Source organism: Urocampus carinirostris, chromosome 8, assembly GCF_059441175.1.
Source record: "Urocampus carinirostris isolate Australia breed hairy pipefish chromosome 8, RoL_Ucar_1.0, whole genome shotgun sequence".
Taxonomy (NCBI): Eukaryota; Metazoa; Chordata; class Actinopteri; order Syngnathiformes; family Syngnathidae; genus Urocampus; species Urocampus carinirostris.
In genome coordinates, this window is record NC_142356.1 from 33,380,683 (window position 1) to 33,400,673 (window position 19,991).

Genomic DNA, 19,991 nt, shown 5'->3' on the forward strand with positions numbered 1-19,991 from the left:
TTGTTGATGCAAGATGACAACTATGTCCGCCCCCCTTAGATGAGGCTTACGTTTGATTGATGGTTTGTGTATTTTTGCTTACTACTTTTTAATGAATGAAGGTGTTTTCTTTTACTACTTCATGGTTTATTTTCACGGATCCCATAACCGCCAGGGTCGTAGGGGAACCACTTCCTGTGTTGTGTCTTGGGCAAGTGCAGCTGGGCTGTGCCCATCACTCTCCAGGTTGTATTTTTGGTGGAGTCACTAGGTGTTAAATATTACACACTTTCCCTTTAATGTCTCGTACTTGTGATGGTAGCCAATACTTAAATTAGCAGCCCTCTGGTGTCTGTATAAATGCAGTCCATTTACCATTTAATAAAGAAATTGTAAATTCCATTAAATAGATTAGGTGACAAGAAAAATATGTTGAGATAAAATCGATTTATTCTAAATAATCTGTTTCAGAATTGTATATATGGTCATGGTTTCAATGGCATCCCAAGATTTGGGTATTGATTCATTATGAGTCTGACAATGTGGTATCAAACATCCTTAGTTTCAATGTAATAATGAAATAATTTTAATATATTTCTAAAATCGTGATTTTTTTTTTTCAAGAATGTCAGAAATTTACGTTAATTCATGTTTTGCTACAGGCAAAACAAAAAACGTAATTTTATCTGATGCGTTTTTAAATCTTTAAAGAAGTATAAAGCATTATTTTCGCATTTTCTATGTCCATATATTATAATATTACATATTCATCAAGTCATTGCAAGTGGTGATATCCTCTTATTATTTCAGGCACACTAAAACGTCTGTTTTATGATCTCAATAAAGTTTGTTGAGATGAATAGTGACGTCACAAAACAACAATGGCAGCTAGCGGTACGTCTGTGACGGTTTTAACGCCAAATGGAAGAAGACAGACCGTCAAAGTGTCCCAAAACACATCGCTATTACAGGTGATTATCCCCTCAACGACATTTCATTTTTTTGTTCATGTTTGCGGTGGTTCGTTTTAGCCTTATAGAATATTGCTCTCGGTTAGCTTGCATTGCTAACAGTAGCGACAGTGACAGTTCAAATTATGTGGTCTTCCGTGTTGGATTCTTACATTTCAGCCGTATTTGTACTGTTGCATATTTCTAGTACTAAATGTATTTTTTGTAGGTTCTAGAGGAAGTCTGCATGAAGCATGGATTCGATCCAAACAATCACGGCTTGAAGTAAGTAGTAAAATAAGTTAGTTACTGTTGGTAAGAATTCAACAGTATATTCAAGTTAACATGTTTGGGGTTTCCATACGAGCCTTTGAAACACTGAATATATAAAGCTGCGTTTATTATGTTTAATCTGTTGTTGGTCCTAAACGTTGATGCTAACAAATCTATAATATATCTCATTGGCATGCAGTTCAGGTCACTTTACACATCACAAGTGGTATTTTGACTTCCCTACATTGTATAAGAATGAGATATGTTTATATGGTTTGTTTCTGGGTTGCAGGTTTCAAAGGACTGTTCTCGACCTGACGCTGCAATGGAGGTTTGCCAACCTGCCAAACAATGCTAAGCTAGAGGTGGTGCCAAGTACTAGGACGGCAACTGTATCTGATACTCAGGTGATTTCCAAAACTGTTGGCACTAAAATTCATTTTCTCTTGTAGGGATTCAAACCCAAAATATTTTAACTTTTTTGGCGATTGTAATGTTTCCTCAAAAGCACACCCTTCTGGTTTTAGAACACACAGCATCCTGTGGTATTTTGTGTCCTACTTTTTTATCTTCGAGGCTGGAGTCATAATTATTTTGAAACACTCATGCATAATTATTTGAAATGTGGTTTTCTTCTGGGAAGATTGTTTAATTAATCCACTACTGTTTGTTTTCTTCATGATTTTGAATTTCTTGTGCAGTCCTTAAATTAATAATTCCTTATTTTGCTTTTACCCAGCTTAAATTATCGCAGTCATTCTTGAAAACTGTATGATTACATGTATTTTTGCCTACTGTATCTTTCAGGTGCGGATTGCGCTACAAATGGAGGATGGCTCTCGTCATCAGGGTTCCTTTTCTTGTGGACAGAGTCTTTGGGAACTCCTAACACATTTTCCACAGATCAAGTGAGTGTGTGCCCTCTGCCTTTGAAAGATGAAGTTTTTTTTTAATGTCCTCAACGCTGCACAAAGTATTTTGACCGCATTGTGTTTGGTAGAATAACAAGGTTGGGTCGTCCATACAACTGTCATCTCAAGGAAACTGCATCAATATGCATTTTTTTTTCTTTTCTGATTTAAGCCCAATAGATAGGTTGTTATTAATCTGTGCAAAAAATGTGATATTTTCTATGTTTCAGTTCAACATGGAAAAATTGTCTACACCTATTAAGAGGAAGTTGTCACTGACATTTATTTTTGTGTAAAAGGGGGAACTTTGCTTTGTTTAAATGCCATTCAACCAAACAGAGTAGGGCATTGAATTTGGTCACCGGGAATCACTTATCATAATAATTATTCAAACAATTGTTTTGTTTATCAAAATCCATCCATCCATTATCCGCACTGCTTATCCTCAGTAGGGTCACGTGGGTGCTGGAGCCTATCCCGGCTGTCCTAGGCCAGTGGGCAGGGGTCATCCTCAACTTGGTGCCAGCCAGTCGCAGGGCACATAGAGACAGACAACTCACCTGCACACTCACACCTAGGGACAATTTGGACTGGCCAATTAACCTGAAATGCATGTTTTTGGAATTTCGGAGGATACCGTAGTGCCCGGAGGAAACCCACGCAAGCGTGGGGAGAACATGCAAACTCCACACAGGAAGGTTTGATCGCATGACCTTAGAACTGTGCCGCGGACGCGCTAACCACTCAGCCGCCGTGCTGCTCTTGAAGGAACAATATTGGAAAAACCAAAACTTGACATACATAAATTTTGGGGGCAGCACGGTGTCGCAGTGGTTAACGCGTGTGAGGCACAGTTCTGAGGTCATGAGATCAAACCTCCTGTGTGGAGTTTGCATGTTCTCCCCATGCTTGCGTGGCTTTCCTCCCGGCACTCTGGATTCCTCCCACATTCCAAAAACATGCATGTCAGGTTAATTGGCCGGTCCGAATTGTCCCTAGGTGTGAATGAGTGAGCGAATTGTCTATACCTGTGTGCCCTGCGACTAGCTGGAAACCAGTTCCGGGTGTCCCCCGCCCACTGGCCGAAGATAGCTGGAATGGGCTCCAGCACGCCCTTGACCCTACTGAGGATAAATGGTGCAGATAATGGATGGACGGATTTATTTTGGTGAGACCCCAAAATCGGTCAATAAATTGTAAAAATTGGCTAAAAAAAATAACAAAGACACCTGGGCTTACAAATATTTTATACTGAAAAACGTTGAATACTTTGTGGCAAAAAAAAATCGGTACTAAAGTCACCAAAATGTTTGGTTTTTATCTATTCTATAGTTAGTTTTTCTTATATCATGAAAGACATTTGACATTTTCGACTCTTTCTGGGAGATTGATACAGAAAAGGGGATTCCCAGGCCCCTCGCTCAACCCAACTGATATGTTGCAACATTTCGTTGGGAGTCATTAGGTCCCCAAAACCCCCTCATGCCGAGCGTCAAGCAGGGAGGCAATGGCTAACAATGTTGTAAATCTTAGGTATGACCCGGCTGAGGCTCAAACCAGCAACCTCCCAGTCTCGGGGCGGGCGCCCTATGTTTATGTGTATATAAAATATATATATATATATATATATATATATATATATATATCATGAAAGATAATTAAAAAGGTGAATTTCTACTTTTGAGAAGCTGAAATAAAAAAAATCTTGTATAAAAGTAATTTTCATAAATTATTTTTTACAAAGAAGTTATTGATTAATTCTATATTCATTAGTTTTTAAATAATCAATTTGTTCTTGAATTGACCCTGCCTCAATTCTCACTTTACCTCAGCGCTTCAGAGCTATCCGAGCCCAAGTCCACTCCGGTGTGTGTTTACATGAGAGATGAGGTAAGGAATGGCATAAAAAGTATTATTCAGTATGACCTCTAGTTATTAGAATGTGTTCGTGTGTAGGTGTGTGGAGCGGAGGCCCTCAAGAAGACCACTCTGAAGTCATTAGGCCTTACAGGAGGAAGTGCCATTGTCAGGTAAGTCTGTATAATCTTGAATCAGTAAATATATTTTTATTATGTTTTACTCTTGACAGGTTTTTCTTTAAAAAGGACAAAGAACCAGGAGAAGTTTGCATGGACACCACTCAAGTTTCCGTTGTGCCAGTGCCCCCAGCTGCCAAAAAAACCTCGCAAAACTCAGCGCCTCAGTCTCGTCCTATTCACGCTCATTCTGAAACCTCAGTGACACAAGAGACGGTTAAAAAATCGAACCCTGCTCAGTCAGTGGAGGCTGAACCGAAAAAATTCCATGAAAGAAATGAACCAAAGGCTGCAGTAATGAGAGAAATATCAAAAGCCGATGAGGAGGAGGCAGGGCCATCAGGGTTGAACTCCCAGTCGTCGTCCTCATCAACGTCATCATCTTCTTCGTCTGAGCACATAGTGTCGTTCATTCCTTTTTCTGGAGGGGGTCAGCGTCTTGGTGGTCCAGGAGGAGCCACATCTGGGAGTGCACTCACCCCATTTTTATCCTCCCCATCAACGTCAGCATCTGCCGTAGAATCACCCAAAGCCAAAAAGGCCAAGTCTTCCCATGGTTCAGCCCCCAAGGTATGCAATGCCAAAAAAATTGATTGTAATCATTTTTTTTTTCTTGTTAGGTGCATTAGTACCTCAACGTCTGGGTGCCTCAATTATACAGCATTTTTAAATTCTGAACCATCCCTCTCTTTTTTGTTTTTGCAAAACTTGTACTGTAAACATATCTGGGTTAAAGCAATATATACAATTTTTAAACATTTTTTTCTTAAAGGGACAGTGTGCATTAGTAAGCACTTCCTTGTGGTAAAATACATCCGTTAAAAATATTGATTTAATATTAAGCCAAAATACATGAACTATAGCAGGGGTGGCGAACATGCGGCTCTTGGCCAATAAGAATGCGGCTCTTTGCCTCATCATATTTTCTATATACTGTGGCTCTTTGCCTTGTTTCATGTTTAGTTTTTTTGTGTGTCTTGAGGGTGTACACTTTCCTTGAAATCAACACAAGAACAATACTTGTTAGGAGAGGAGTGTGTTATGGGAAATAATGTTTTTAATTGTGTGTGTTTGTGTGTGTCTGTCTGTCATGCCAGGTCAGTGCGTGGTGTGGCACTTTGACTCTCACAGTTAAAAATTTCGGCTCTTTGTGTTAAACTTGTACTTGCACCCCTGTACTATAGTATAAACCAGGGGTGTCAAACTCATTTTAACTCGGGGGCCACACGATAGAACCAACATTCTGTCGGGGGCCGGACTAGTAGATTCAAGAGAAAGAAAAAGAGAGATAAAGAAATAAGAGAAAGAGGGAGGGAAAAGGAGAGAGGGCGGGACAAAGAAAGAAAGAGAGAGAGGGAGACAGCATGAGAAACAAAAGATAAAAAGTTGTGAGAGAAGGGGAAAGAAAGGGAGCGGAAGAAAGAAATCCAAAGAGATATAGAAAGACAGAAGGAGAGAAAAAAAAGCGCGAAGGGTAGGAAGAGAGAAAGAGAAAAGAGAGAAAAGGAAAAAAGGAAGTTAGAGCAAAATAAGTTAAAAAGACACAGAGAGAGAAACAGACAAAGAGCAACAAAGGTAGAGAAAAAGAGAGACACAGAGAGTGAAAGAGGCCGAGACAGAGAGTGGGAGAAAAGAGGTGGAAAAGAGGGAGAGGGAGAGAGAGAGAGAGAGAGGGAAAGAAATACAAGTACAGTGTCCTTGTTCGCGGCACCTTTCTTTGGCGACATCAAGTTGACATATTTCAACCTGCAGCTTGTTTTTCTCTTGCGCTTCTCTGAGGGTCGTCTCGCGGGCCGGATTCAATCCCTTAGCGGGCCTGATTTGGCCCGCGGGCCGCCTGCTTGACACCTGTGGTATAAACATACTTTTTTAAAAAGAATATTCATAGGTTGAGAGGATTTGTATTTATTCACGTAGTGCAAGAACATAGTGGTAAAATAATACGCATTGTCCCTTTAAAATGTGGTATGTGTCATTTTGCTATTTTAAATAAGCAGACAGATTCAACTCGTGAGGTTTTGTCCTGTTACTTGTTTACTTCTTAGTCAGCCACCGAATCAGCGCTTCCAAATTTGCACCGGGTAGCTGTAATTTTTTCGTGCAGTCCTTTGACTTTTCACACTGAGCACTTAATTGTGTTTCAAATATACATTAGCTAATCATAGATCCTCTTGCAGAACCAAGCCAATGCCCAAAATTCAGATGAGATTATAGATGGAGAAGTCAAGTTTATAGAGGTAAAAGCCAGACATCTTAAGATGAAGTTTTGGTGGGTCGCATGTCTTTGTCTTAGTGTTCACTTTTCATTTCTGCAGCCCTTAGAGAGAGAACCTCTCATCTATCACCTGGAGCACATCTCCCATCGTGTGGAACATGACGTTGAACTGCCAGATGACTTCTTTGAAGTGACCGTGGATGACGTGCGCAAGCGTTTTGCTCAGCTAAAGAGCGAAAGGTCAGCAAATATTGTTAATTGTTTGACTTCAGGGTCTGTACTGTTGCTTGAAATTGTTGAATTTAATGTTGTGTCAAGGATAGAAAATTGCTTGAATTTTGGGTGAAGTGCTTTTAAATGATTTAAATTGTTCAGGTTTCTCAAAAAGTCTGTTTAAAGATGATGCCCACACTGCTCTCTTGTGGCCTTGCTTTGCCACTGCATTTCTTCTTCCCTGGTGAATAACAGCAGCTGGCATTAGTTTGTATGGCACTGTCCTGTAAAGTGTCGCGCCCAAGAGGACAGGTTAATTCTACACCTAAACAGCACTATAAAATGTGTATTAGTGCTGGGATTATGTATCAATTAAAAAGATTGAGATTGCATTTCCCACTGGTAAATTATAATGGAAAAAACTTCTTGCAACTGAAAATGTAAGCTACATAATAACGTCATTTTTCTTTAACCCCTGTATGGGGAGAGATTTCCCTCAAAAATATACACATGTAGTGTTCAGATCCCAAAATATCTCAAAGTCTTATGTTTTTTTTTAAATGCACACGCAATATTAAAAATCACATATCTAAATCGCAGATATATGTGTGGATACGCAAAATGCATGATTCATATCGGACTAATTCTTTTAATTATCCTGAAAAATCTGAAAATTGTTGTGAAAGCCCTTATGAAGTGCATGAATTCTACTATTGAAAACATTTGTTAAAACCCTGTTACGCGTGCTATGCTTCAAAAAGGATTGCTATTACCGCCTGATAAATTTAAGCAGACCATGTAATTTCACTCGTTGCCTTCCTTTGTGTTTTCTTTCATCCTGTGCAGTTCTCATTTTTATTTATAGAACTCATAAAATAAGAATGCCCTTTCCCCCTTTTTGTCTATAGGAAATTGTTGGAGGAGGCACCGCTCATGACTAAATCTCTTCGAGAAGCACAATTGAAGGAGAAAATGGACAGATACCCAAAAGTAAGTGCACGGGATTATACATGCTTCTTCCAATTTTGAGAAGCCCACACAATAAATTAACTTTGCTGTTTCTTTAGGTCGTACTAAGGATTCAGTTTCCAGATCGACATGTTCTGCAAGGTTTCTTCAGGCCTCTTGAGACAGGTATGTGTGCAAACAATATCAGCTGACAAGCCATATGTGTTGCAATAACGTTGTTGTGTTTGGTCTACTAGTTCTTAAAGGGACATTGTGTATTATTTTGCCCCTCTTCATTGAAAAAAAAAAAACTTTATTAAGGAAAAATATAAATTTGATTTAATGAGCAAAAATACATTAACTATCATATAAACGTACATTTCTTTAAACACTTTAATGTCAATAATTTTTATTAATTTTACATAACACCAGCCGGGGTTGGCGTTGCTGGGCATTCTACTTGAGCGAGGTTGTTGGGGCCATGGTTTGTTGAAAAAACGCCAGGGAACCACAAAGGAGTGGAAGTTTGTGTTTGAGTGTGGCTTAGAGGCTCCAAAACGGCTAAAATCAATTTTTGGGAAAATTTATAAAGTTGTACTTAAGGCCTCTGGGGTTGTTTTTAGTTCTTTTTTGTTGTCAAGGCACCCCCAATAAATATCAACAACATGAATAAACATCTGCTTTCATGTAAAAGCTGCTCTAAAGCTGCATGCGGCTCTTTGTACTCCCTAGTGGCTCCCTGGTGCTTTTTCCACGAACCACGGCCCCAACAACCTCGCCAAAGTAGAATGCCCGGCAACAACAATCACAGAAATGCTGGGCCTTTATACCTGTTTATTTATATAAAATTTATAATAGTAAGTCATATAGCCACATTTTCCCTGAAAATGTTTTAAATCATTTGTTTCTCATTTGAAATACATGAGAAGAGGACTGTAATTAAAATAACAAACACATTTATTTCAAAGAATAACGTTTTGTTTATGTACTATTGGAAGGGGTTAACATACAGTTTAAAAAATATCCAAATGAAGTATGCCAAGATTTGCAATTTTTCTGTTTTTTTGTAGTTGAGGCTTTAATGGATTTTGTAAGAAGTCACCTGGAGAATCCTCTACTCAGTTTCTACCTCTGTAAGTGCCGAAACATACCATAAAATGGAATATAAATACTTTTGATTTTAATTGATTGATTTTAATTGTTTCCAGTTATCACACCGCCCAAAAAAATCTTGGACGATCCTTCCGCGACACTTATCCAGGTAAGGAATAACCGGTGGTTGTTCAGAGAGAAATTTCATTGAAAATTTGGCTTCAAGAAAAACGATGCCAGTTATATTAAAGTTTTCACCCGAACACACCAGCGGACTTATCTTGTAAAACGCTTTACGTTTCCATTTCCGCCTGCTGGTCTCTGTTATTTAATTTCCACTTGTTTTTTCCTTCTCTGTCATTGACCACTAGCTGGACTTGCTTTGATCTAGTCTCACTTTGATCTCCACACACATGCACACCCACATTGAGCCCCATCGGCAGTACAATTTGAAACACTGAAGAAACAGAAATTAATGGCCTAAATTACCGTATTTTCCGCACTATACGGCGCACCGGGTTATAGGGCGCTCCCCGAAAAAATAGTTTTTGGTCCTATTTTTGACATACATAAGACGCACCGGATTATAAGGCGCTACAATGGGAACGTCGACAAAACAGTCAGATCGTTCAGTCAAACTGATTACCCCCTTAACATTCCCAAAGCTTGCAAAAACGCAAATATGTGTCGAGAACACGTGCGGATGCGGTGTCCGTACGATGTCACTCAAATGCATCGTTCCATCATTCGGAAGGTTAAAGTCTTGGGATTCAAGAAATGCCAACCATTACTTAGTTACTATTTTCTTTTTCGCTCGCAACTTTACTGTATATATGACAATAAACACTTGGAATTGAGTTTAATTTAAAAATAGACACTCCATTCCATCCATTATCTGCACCGCTTATCACAGAAACATCGAGTTCAGTCTGAAACAAGATACAGGGATAATATAGAAAGCCGGAGTAGCTCACCAAAGTCGTGTTCATAATAATGTGCAGCCGTGGTCCTCTTATATCTGTGAGTTTAGTAAATCCAGGAGAATAAAATATTTACAAATACAAAATAGTAAAAAAATGCTTTCTGTATGCCGTCAGCCACGTGCTATACGCATTCATCTTTTTCGGCCAATTGCAGGCTTTGTTTTGCCGTTTAAGCCAATGCCAGCCTGTAAATGATAAAAAGGATCCGCCTCTTGACCTCCGAATATCTCTAGCCAATAGTGATCGATTCAACTGATGATTGACACGTCTTTTTGGGCCAATTGCAGGCTTTGTTTTGCCGTTCAAGCCAATGCCAGCCTGCAAATGATAAAAAGGATCCTCCCCTTGACCTCCGAATAACTTTAGCCAATAGTGATCCATTCAAATGATGATTGACACATTGGTTAGCCAATGAAATGCCGGTGAAAATGAAATGATCTGCATTTATATAGCGCTTTTCAAGTCAATGACTTCCTGAAGCGCTTTACAATGTGCTCCACATTTCTCAATAGCGGCCTTGCAGCCATGTGAGGCGCTAACCTGCTTATTGGAGGTATTAGGGGTTCAGTGTCTTACCCAAGGACACTTCGACATGTAACACGGAACGAGCCGGGATTCGAACTGGGATCCCTTGATCCCAAGACGAGCGCTCTACCTCCTGAGCTACTGCCGGTAAATAAATCCCAGCATACACCGCGGACTACTTGGCGTTCGGGGGAAATCTAGTCGGCGGCGGCAAGTTAGTTGCAAGACTTTGCGAATTAATATTGATCCATAAATAAGGCGCACTGTATTTTAAGGCGCATGGTCAGCTTTTGAAAAAAATAAAGGCTTTTAGGTGCGCCTTATAGTGCGGAAAATACGGTAATATATTTCATTTTGATCCATGTGACAAAATCAACAGTCAGGACTTTTCACTTTTTCGTAAGACATGCTGAGGAGTTGTTTTTTTAAGTTGTCGAAACGAGGAGGATCATAAAATATCATGTCTCCAGCCGGAGTACAAAATGTGAATTTTGTGTGCTCCAGCTGGAGAATTAGAATGAGGATTGCCCTTACTGCCATGAAAACAACAGAGTAAACACTTTGACTCTCCGTAGTTTGTATTTTTCCTTATGCTTTCTAACACTAGTTTTCATCTGTAGATAGTGGTCATATAATACACAATGACCCTTAAAGCATTTAGATATAGCATAAAACATAAATTCTTTGAATTGGGCAGTCTGTAACTGAAACATTTTTTGTCAAGACAAAAACTTAGGGGAAGGAAAGTAGAACAAACTCCATCACTCGGCGGTAAATCTTACTTTTTGCAAGGCATTCAAGGCCACTGTCAGTGTAGGAAATATGAGATTTCGACAGAAAACTAAATTAGTGGATAAACTGAATAAACCACAATTACTTAAATGGAATTTCTATCGTCAGAAATGTCAACCAACATGTAAATGAATGTAATGCCTTGATGTTTTCTCGACAGGCTGACCTTTTTCCTGGCGCTCTGGTGTACCTCGGCTCTCACATAAAAACAGGTTCTTATTGTGTTTTTTGTTGTTGTTGCTTTTCCTGATTACTTGCAGTCCACTCCAGGGGTCCACTCCAGGGTGGCGTGTTCTTTATTACATGTGTATATGTGTCGACAGAAATCTACCTGAAGAGGGAACTCCTCGAAACCTCTGTCTCGGCTTTGCAAGCAAATGAATCAATCGCAAGGTACAAACATACTGGTGTGCACTTTATTCACTTGAACCAAAGAATTTCCCTTGTGTTTGAGGAGTGAAATTGTCTTCTTTTTTTCAAAAGACACAAAAAGTTTGCACCACCGTACATGAGTTTCGAGCAAGATATAATTTCAGCATGCATACGGATTTTTTTTTTCTTGCCCTGCCTAGCGGCACAGCGCAGCGCAAAGAAACACATTATGCGGGGATGAAGGCATTTTTTTGCAGACTCTCAATCTTAATCATTATCAATCGGATTACTTGGACCTTCACAAGTCCCTTCCTTTTATTCAAAAGTTTTGGACGGATAGAAAGCACAAAACAACAGAATATTCTATAATGTAAGAATAAATACAAATGTAAGTCTTAGTTAACTAATGTGACAATAAAGAAAAATACATACAAATATATGCCATACACCTGCAAGTCAAGTCAAGTCACATTTATTTGTATAGCCCTTAATCACAAAAATGTCTTAAAGGACTACACAGGATTACAATTATACATTCGCCTGATCTTAAACCAACATATGGGCAAGAAAAAACTCAAATCCTCAGCGTGAGGGATAAAAGAAACCTTGAGAAGGGGCCTCACAAGTGGTAATTCCCTTTCCAGGACAACCAGGGTGGAATAGATTTAGCATTGGGTCACAGTACACGTAGTAAACATCAATAAAAGAGAACACTAGGTAACATGTTGAAATCTTTCCAGAAAGTGCATGACAGCAACAACGCCTCAAGCCTGTAAACTTAATATGATATATATTAATGCAATGTTTGATCAGTCAATGATTAGTAGCCTAGATGGTAAGGCGCCCGCTTTGAGACTGGGAGGTTCGGGTTCGCGCCCCGGCCGAGTCATTCCTAAGACTTAAAAAGTGGTCGGCGGCGCCCTCTCTTGGCTGCGGCTGCATCGGGTCAGATGCAATCGACATTTCGTTCTGTGTACATTGTTACACAGAATGACAATACAAGGAAATTATTATTATTATTATTATTATTGTCGCTGACCTAAATCGCAAAAATCTATGCAATGGGAATCGTCGAAATATATAAGATGCTCTTAACCTACCAACTTCTCTAAATACAAAACTCAATTCCAATGAAGTTGGGAAAGTGTGTTAATTGCAAATAAAAATTGATCCAAGTAAATTGCAAATTCTTTTCAACCCATATTTAAATGAATGCACAGCAAAGACAACATATTTATTGTCTTCACTCATAAACTTTATTGTTTTGGGAGAAAATCATCAACTCTGTAATTTGATGACAGCAACACGTGCCAAAATAGTTGGGACAGGTGTCAATAACTACTCAGAAAGTGGATGAATGGAAATCAACCAACTATTTGCAGGTGAACAGATGAATTAGGAACAGGTGAGAGTTGTTACTGGGTATAAAAAAGGGAGACCCGAACAAGCTAAGTCATTCACATGCAAGGATGGGGCGAGGTTCACCTCTTTGTGAACAACTGCGTGAGCAAATTGTTGAACAGTTTAAAAACAACATTCCTCAAAGTACAATTGCAAGGAATTTAGGGATATCATCATCTACAGTCCATAATATTGTGAAAAGGTTCAGGGAATCTGGAGAAATCACTGTGCGTAAACGGCATGGCCGTAAACCATTATTGAATGCCCGTGACCTCCGAGCCCTCAAGCGGCACTGCATTAAGAACCGACATCAATGTGTAAAGGACATCACCACATGGGCTCAGGAACACTTTGGAAAACCACTGTCAGTCAATACAGTTCGACGCTATATCCGTAAGTGTGGGTTAAAACTTTATGTTGCAAAGCGTAAGCCATTCATCAACAACATCCAGAAACGCCGCAGGGTTCTCTGGGCCCGAGCCCATCTAAAATGGACTGATACAAAGTGGAAAAGTGTTCTGTGGTCTGATGAGTCAGTTTTCCAAATTGTGTTTGGAAATTGTGGACGTCGTGTCCTCCGGTCCAAAGAAGAACAGAACCACCCAGACTGTTATGCACGCAAAGTGCAAAAGCCAGCATCTGTGATGGTATGGGGGTGCATGAGTGGCCAAGGAATGGGTAACCTGCACATCTGTGAAGGCACCATTAATGCAGAAAAGTACATTCAGGTTTTGGAACAAAGTATGTTGCCATCCAAACAGAATCTTTACCATGGGCGCCCTTGCTTCTTCCAGCAGGATAATGCCAAGCCACACACTGCACGTCTCACGACAGCGTGGCTTCGTAGTAAGAGGGTGCGGGTGCTTGACTGGCCTGCCTGCAGTCCTGACCTGTCTCCCATTGAAAATGTGTGGCGCATTATAAAGCGCAGAATAAGACAAAGGAGACCCCGGACTGTTGAACAGCTGAAGCTGTACATAAAGCAAGAATGGGAAAGGATTCCACTATCAACGATTCAACAACTAGTCTCCTCACTTCCTAAACGTTTATTGAGTGTTATTAAAAGGAAAGGTGATGTAACACAATGGTGAAGAAGCCCCTTTCCCAACTACTTTGGCACTTGTTGCAATTATAAAATTCTAAGTTTATCATTATTTGCTTATGGAAATAAAGTTTATGAGTTTGAACATGGATAATCTTGTCTTTGTGGTGTATTCATTTAAATATGGGTTAGAAAAGGTTTGCAAGTCATTCTATTCTAATTTTACTGACATTTTAAACTTTTTCCCAACTTCAATGGAATTGACTTTTGTATCATATTATATTTGGATTTAACATACAGAACTAAAAAGAAAGAGCATACAATTGAATTTCATGTGTAGCATTTTTAGCATGTATGTTAAAATGTAAATGTAAATATTTATCTTTTTACCCCATTTATTTTACCATTTTCTGATTATTTTTTTTGCTGTACTTCTGCAGCACTTTCTGTTCCGTTGAACATTCTTAACTTTGTTTCATGATGAAACAGTCTGACACTACAAAGTTGAATGTTAATCGCAAATTTGTTTGTAATGATGCAATGTTCAATAAAAAAAAAGATTAAAAAAAATGAAAGCTAACTTTTCATAAAAATGGTATTGGCGCCCTCCAATGGACCAAAGTGGTTCTACAACTCAGTGTCACAACGGAATTGTGCGCACTCTTATTTGCATTGATTTAAAGTACTTAGTGGCTCCCTAAATCACGTCATACAACAAAACAAAGATCTATTTAGTTGTCAACGCGTTTAATAATCGATTTTAATCAATGTTATCGATTAGTTATTGCAGCCTTAAACATAGATAGATAGATAGATACTTTATTCATCCCCGTAGGGAAATTCACACTTCCAGCAGTCTACCCTGTTGTTTATTAACAGATGAACATGATGCCCTAGGGGTGCTTGTAGCGAAGTGGATGACGTCACGCCAGTCCAAAAATTCGACATCCCTGCGGCAGATGGAAAACTTTTCTTTGTGAAAATCCAGGGATACACCACCTCGTGTTAGCAAGTCCGCCTCCTCTCCGATTCTCCCCGGCTTTCGTGTCTCTGTTTAGCGGCGTTGAAGCCGGATTGCTCCGGGTAGCTCCGGGTGGCTACACGTTAGCGTCCGGAATGCTAAACGTGAGACACGTTTCCGCAAAACACAGCAACTGCGCTCCCTGTGCGCTTCGATGTTTTCCACCAGCACTCGATGATCTTATTTGGTCGTGAGTTCGCATTTACCATGATTACGGATGGTACCGAAGACTTATAACGCCGCTAGCCGCTTCGCTAGCTCCGGCTTTTCCTCCACGATAGGCCCCTTCATCACGCCGGCACGAGAAATCTTCAGGGCAAGGAGTTGAAATTCCTTGAATACACGCATTTCTTGTGCGTTAAAACCCATGTCCATAGGATAGAAGTAATCCATAGTGTAGTTGTCAAAACGGGAAGAAAAAACACCGAAGATAGGACCAGACAATAAAACAACAGGGCAGCATATACGCAGGAGTGCAACAAAAACATTCTGAAAACAAAACCCAATTTGTACTGTTTTGACTATAATTCAGGATACCGACTCCTGAACATCCCAACATTCTGTACACTTACTGTGCCATGCGACTAATTTTAAGCTTTCCCATTCCTTGTGCACATGACAAAGTGATGGAGAAAAGACCAAGTATTGCTACTACTGGATAGAAAAATCACTATACATGTCAACACTAGTTATTAACTAAGGGGGTACACGATACCGATAAAGGACGACAGTTATCGTACTGGTAAAAGCCTAATATGAGGTCAGTTTTCGGTCCAATAGGAAAAATCTAAGTAGTCAACTGCTGCTACACTTAAAATACTTAATGAGCCAACAATACTTGTTTGAAATATGCAAACAGAACTTGAATTAGGAATGCAGCGTGGAGATCGTTCCATCCTGTCCACCGGGGATTCAGACAAATCATAAAAATTCATTCGGTCTCATCTCATTATCACACTATTTAAGTCACGGTACCAGATGTGTTAGAGAAATGAGAACACAGAAAGTGTTTAAAAATTGGTCTGAAATTTGTTTTACTTTTTATCAGCTCAAACTTCGCACTGTAAGTGACAAACGTTTTGAGTACATGCGGCCATTCTTTCATTTTACATCTATCAGGACGAACCAATAATGCATTTCTCTTCATTCAGTTCAGTAAAGACGTATATAAGACTTAATACTGTATTTCAGTGTTCCCAAACCTTTTCTTTACCATGGACTGGCTCAATGTCTGACACGATTCTTGCGGCATGGCCAATATTAACATCAACAAGTTAAAATAGTGTGATGTTGAGATGGCACCAAATGCCTTTCCATGTGTCGAGTGCAAAGGTTGGGAACCTTGGGCTCGCGAGACATAATTGACTCTTTTCATGAGTACATATGGCTCGGAAATAAAATTTAACCATTACACATTTCTCTGTGGCATAACAAAGTGGAGTAAATTCAGTCAGATTTAGGTACATGTGAAGCCGAAGCAACACTGACTAGATCAATGGTTCAGTCCAGTAAATATAGGTATCAACTACAGTTGGTCAGATTGTCACACTAACATTGGCAATAGGTCGCTAAAAAACCCTCACTAAACTATGAGACTAATTAAATTAGGAATGTTCATTGTTGAGATACTTTATGATGAAAACACTCAGATTGAACTGTAAATATATAAAAACCCCACCAAACCGCTCAAAACAATTTGATTGGGTGAGCGGTAGAGGTGGGCTAATCTCTACACACAGCGCAAGGCACTCCCTTATCTCTCTCTCGCTCTGTGCAGTCTCCGCCAAAGGTAAATACGACAATATCCTTATTGTTTCCAGTTTTTTATGACACTTTTACAAAAGAATTTTGCTTGCACGTTGTTTTGAATCCATTATTTAGAACAAGATCGATGGTCAAAATGAGCCTTAACACTCTTAAGTAGCTAAGGGCAGGAGACGAATTCTGGGTGGTATATTATATTGGTATGGGACGCAGGCTCTGGCATTATTCTTAGATATGATAAAATCATCAAATGACAAGTCATAAAATAAAATTGAAAAATTAGCTTTTGTCTTGAGAGCGGGTTTGGTGTTTAGTTGAAATTCTGTCTTAAAAATATATGGTGTGGCTAACTGGAAAAAAGTACTTTTTAAGTTTTGCTTTTATGGCTCTTCGGGTCAAAAGGGTTCTGACCCCTGGCCTAGTAGATAAGATTCATTGAGTCACCTTCCGCGATCCGGGTTCGATTCCAGTTGAATCCAATGTAGAGCAATAGGGATCCAGTGATGTATTCTGACTGATCAATAAATGCACAAATAACAGCACTTGTTTATTTTAGTGCGACCCCAGCCCTTACTGTAGTTTTAATTCTATGTGCATCATAATCCAGTGCGCTTTATAATGTGGAAAATACGGCAATTGAAAATGGACATATGGTTTGTTTTTGGCCCATATTTGTCACTGTTGTCCCTGAAAATTCTATAAAAAAATAAGTGCAAAATGTTGCCAACCTTCCTTTTTCTACCTGTCCCTTATGTCAATGGTTCCCTCCACATCCCAGCTGCATGCCCCAGCCGCCCACACCCTCCACTGGCTCTTCTTTCATTGAAGAGCAGCCGTCTCCTTCAAATTCAAGCAGTGCCACCAGCTCATGCTCTGAGGACGAGCAAAAGCGCCCGTCCACAAACAGCCAGGCCGCTAAGCCCGACCGATTGGACTCGGGAAAGGTGCCCAAGTGGCTCAAACTGCCAGGTAGGTTTGGAACTCAAAATGGGGTTCGTACGGGTGCTTAAAATCTTGGAAATGCCTTTTCATTTTTATATTGTGTTTTCAAGGTCAGGAATATGCTTAAAGTGCTTGAGATTGCTTAAAATTCTTACCATGGTTCTCGGCAGTCTGACTCGACAGACCACTCATTAAACAATGAAAAATAATAAAGTCTGTGCGACACGGCAACTGCGATTGCATGGTGTTGTCACGTAAAGCGCCCCCTACAGGTGCATCAAAAGTGAAACACGATATTATCGCTTCACAATGGGATAACCAGCGCTTTCCAGTCATATGAAAGATAACTCACGGAGATGACTTGCTTAACTATGACCTTTTTTTGCTAACAGTTTGCTACATGCTGCACCTAAACTGTGCACTATGAAATGTGTATTAGTGCAAGTATTACAGCTCAATTACGGACATTTGTTATGGCCATTTACAAAAATAGGGTAGCTGCGTTTTCCATTGCTAAAATGTAATGTGAAGAACTACATGCACCTGAAAACGTGAGCTTCGCATTACCATCATTTTAGCCAACACACGTATTGCGAGAGATTTGTCTTAAGAAATATTTACCGGGTACACAGGTATTGTTAAAATCCACAAATATATCCCTGATTTATTCAAGATCTAGAAGTTATATGTTTTGATAAGTGCACACACAAGATAAAAAATCGCATCTGTAAATTGCAGAAGTATTTGTGGACCTGCAAAATTCATGATTCACACCGGATTTCCCCTTTTAATGATACTGGAAACATTGTAAAGTTGGCCTTGAAAAGGCTTGAATTTGGCCGTGAAAATGGTGTTGGAACCCTGTCAAAATAAGCCACACGCACCCTGTGGCTGCAACGGCTCTTTTGGTTCGAGAAAACGGCTCCACAGATTATTTTTTTAAGTCAACAACACAAAATCCCATTATGTTTGAAACAATAAAGTGAAAATTAAAAATATTTACTCTTCAGTGTTATAAATAAATTATAAAATGCAAACATTTAACTATTTCCAAATCTATTTTAACCAATTTTGACGCAAAGTCTCTGAAAAACATGCAAAAAAATATAAATTAATACATTTAAAACAAAAAGCAAAAGATCAGCTGTCTCTTTAGATTGAGAGATTGAATGCACTCTGCTTCGGACAATCTATATCATTAAAATGAGTCAAAATTTGGCTCGTTTTTCTGCTTTTTATACATAGAGTATTTCCTTTATTTGTTTTGAACTCAATCATTACTCGATATTTATAGAGCCCTTTCTGAATTGTGACGTAGCCAAGCTGCACGTGCATTGTTGAAGCAGAATTGATGTCAGTTTATAGCAGCCCAATGGCACAAAAAGTTTATAGATCAAAGCTAGGAACCGCTCTAAATGGCACAAAGTATGTGCTAGCAGCAAAATAGCGACTTTATTTTACACAAAAAAAACCTTCTTTTGATCGGCGCTTGTTTTTCCTTCGAATGTACATGAAAAATTGGCCTTGAAAGTGCTTGAATTTTGCCACGAAAAAAAAGTAAGAATATACATCTGTTTTGCAACATTAGTTGACAACAGAATTCACGGTCTATTCCTTTTCTCGTTGTTAACGGTTGCAGCCTTCCTGCACACATACATGTTCTTCACCCTTGCTCTCAGTCGTTCTTGTCTCTGTTGTTTTAGGTAAGAAATAAGACCGAGGAGGAGAAGAACGGGGTCACACGTGTGAGAGATAGTCAGCTGCCTTGCACAGGCAACATACACTTCAGCCTTAATTCTGACAGCCGCACACTTCCACTCGGAAGACGTCTCTCACTTTGAACTGCGGGAGGTAATGACTGCGAGCGGGAGTGATGAATAAATATTCGATGAGGAGAAAGATTTAAATTTCATTCTCATTGATGTGCGCAAAGAAAGACTTTGGGGTTTGTTGTGTTCAACCCGAATGAAGAATATAAAAGTTCAATAATAAAAGATGCTGCTTGAACAGTTATGTGTCGAATGCTAATTTTTTTTATGACTTCCTTTTGGTTTGCATTCTGATCTTATTGTTTTACAGCACTTCTTTCCAGCATAGACTCTCATTTGAATTTGTTGCTGTGACAATTGGTGCTGTGATTGACTGTGAAGATGTAAGACGGGGTTTTGGGCCACGTTGTAAATAAACCTCGCGGAAGAACAGCAAGGGAAATTCCTTTTTTGTATTCTGGATATATTATGTTCAAATCAAATGATGGAGCAGTCTATTTTCTAGTCCTTTGAATTCTCAACCTTACTCCAAATCAGGGTGGCTAAACATACAGCCCACCAACAGATTTAATCCAGCCTGTGACACAACGCTGAGAATAGCAGAGGAGAAAATGCAAAAATGGTTCCTGGGCTTTCCAGTACTTTCACAACTTTTTGTTCCTCTCCGTTACTGTTTAATACTATTTACTATAGTACTTTTCAAATTATTTACTTGAGTACATTTCGATTCTCTGTCCTTTTTTAAGTTTTATACTTCTCAGTA

General features: G+C 39.3%; 1 protein-coding gene across 1 annotated transcript; it reads left to right on the plus strand.

Moving 5' to 3' along the window:
* Nucleotides 1-805: 805 nt before the first annotated feature.
* Nucleotides 806-19,472, plus strand: aspscr1 (ASPSCR1 tether for SLC2A4, UBX domain containing). Its single transcript, XM_088342459.1, has 17 exons — nt 806-950; nt 1,159-1,214; nt 1,495-1,609; nt 2,010-2,110; nt 3,946-4,003; nt 4,070-4,143; nt 4,203-4,719; nt 6,327-6,386; nt 6,465-6,604; nt 7,486-7,567; nt 7,645-7,711; nt 8,596-8,658; nt 8,734-8,786; nt 11,078-11,129; nt 11,241-11,310; nt 17,296-17,486; nt 19,163-19,472. The coding sequence occupies exons 1-17, from the start codon at nt 861-863 to the stop codon at nt 19,171-19,173; spliced, it is 1,800 nt and encodes a 599-aa protein (XP_088198585.1). The 5' UTR covers nt 806-860; the 3' UTR covers nt 19,174-19,472.
* Nucleotides 19,473-19,991: the final 519 nt, after the last annotated feature.

What these genes read in the sequence shown, in the direction of transcription:
- aspscr1 (XM_088342459.1), top strand. Translation starts at nt 861, where the DNA reads ATGGCAGCTAGCGGTACGTCTGTGACGGTTTTAACGCCAAATGGAAGA. An exon ending in AAAACACATCGCTATTACAG is followed by an intron (nt 951 to 1,158) that starts GTGATTATCCCC and finishes TATTTTTTGTAG; the next exon opens with GTTCTAGAGGAAGTCTGCAT. An exon ending in CTTCAGGCCTCTTGAGACAG is followed by an intron (nt 7,712 to 8,595) that starts GTATGTGTGCAA and finishes GTTTTTTTGTAG; the next exon opens with TTGAGGCTTTAATGGATTTT.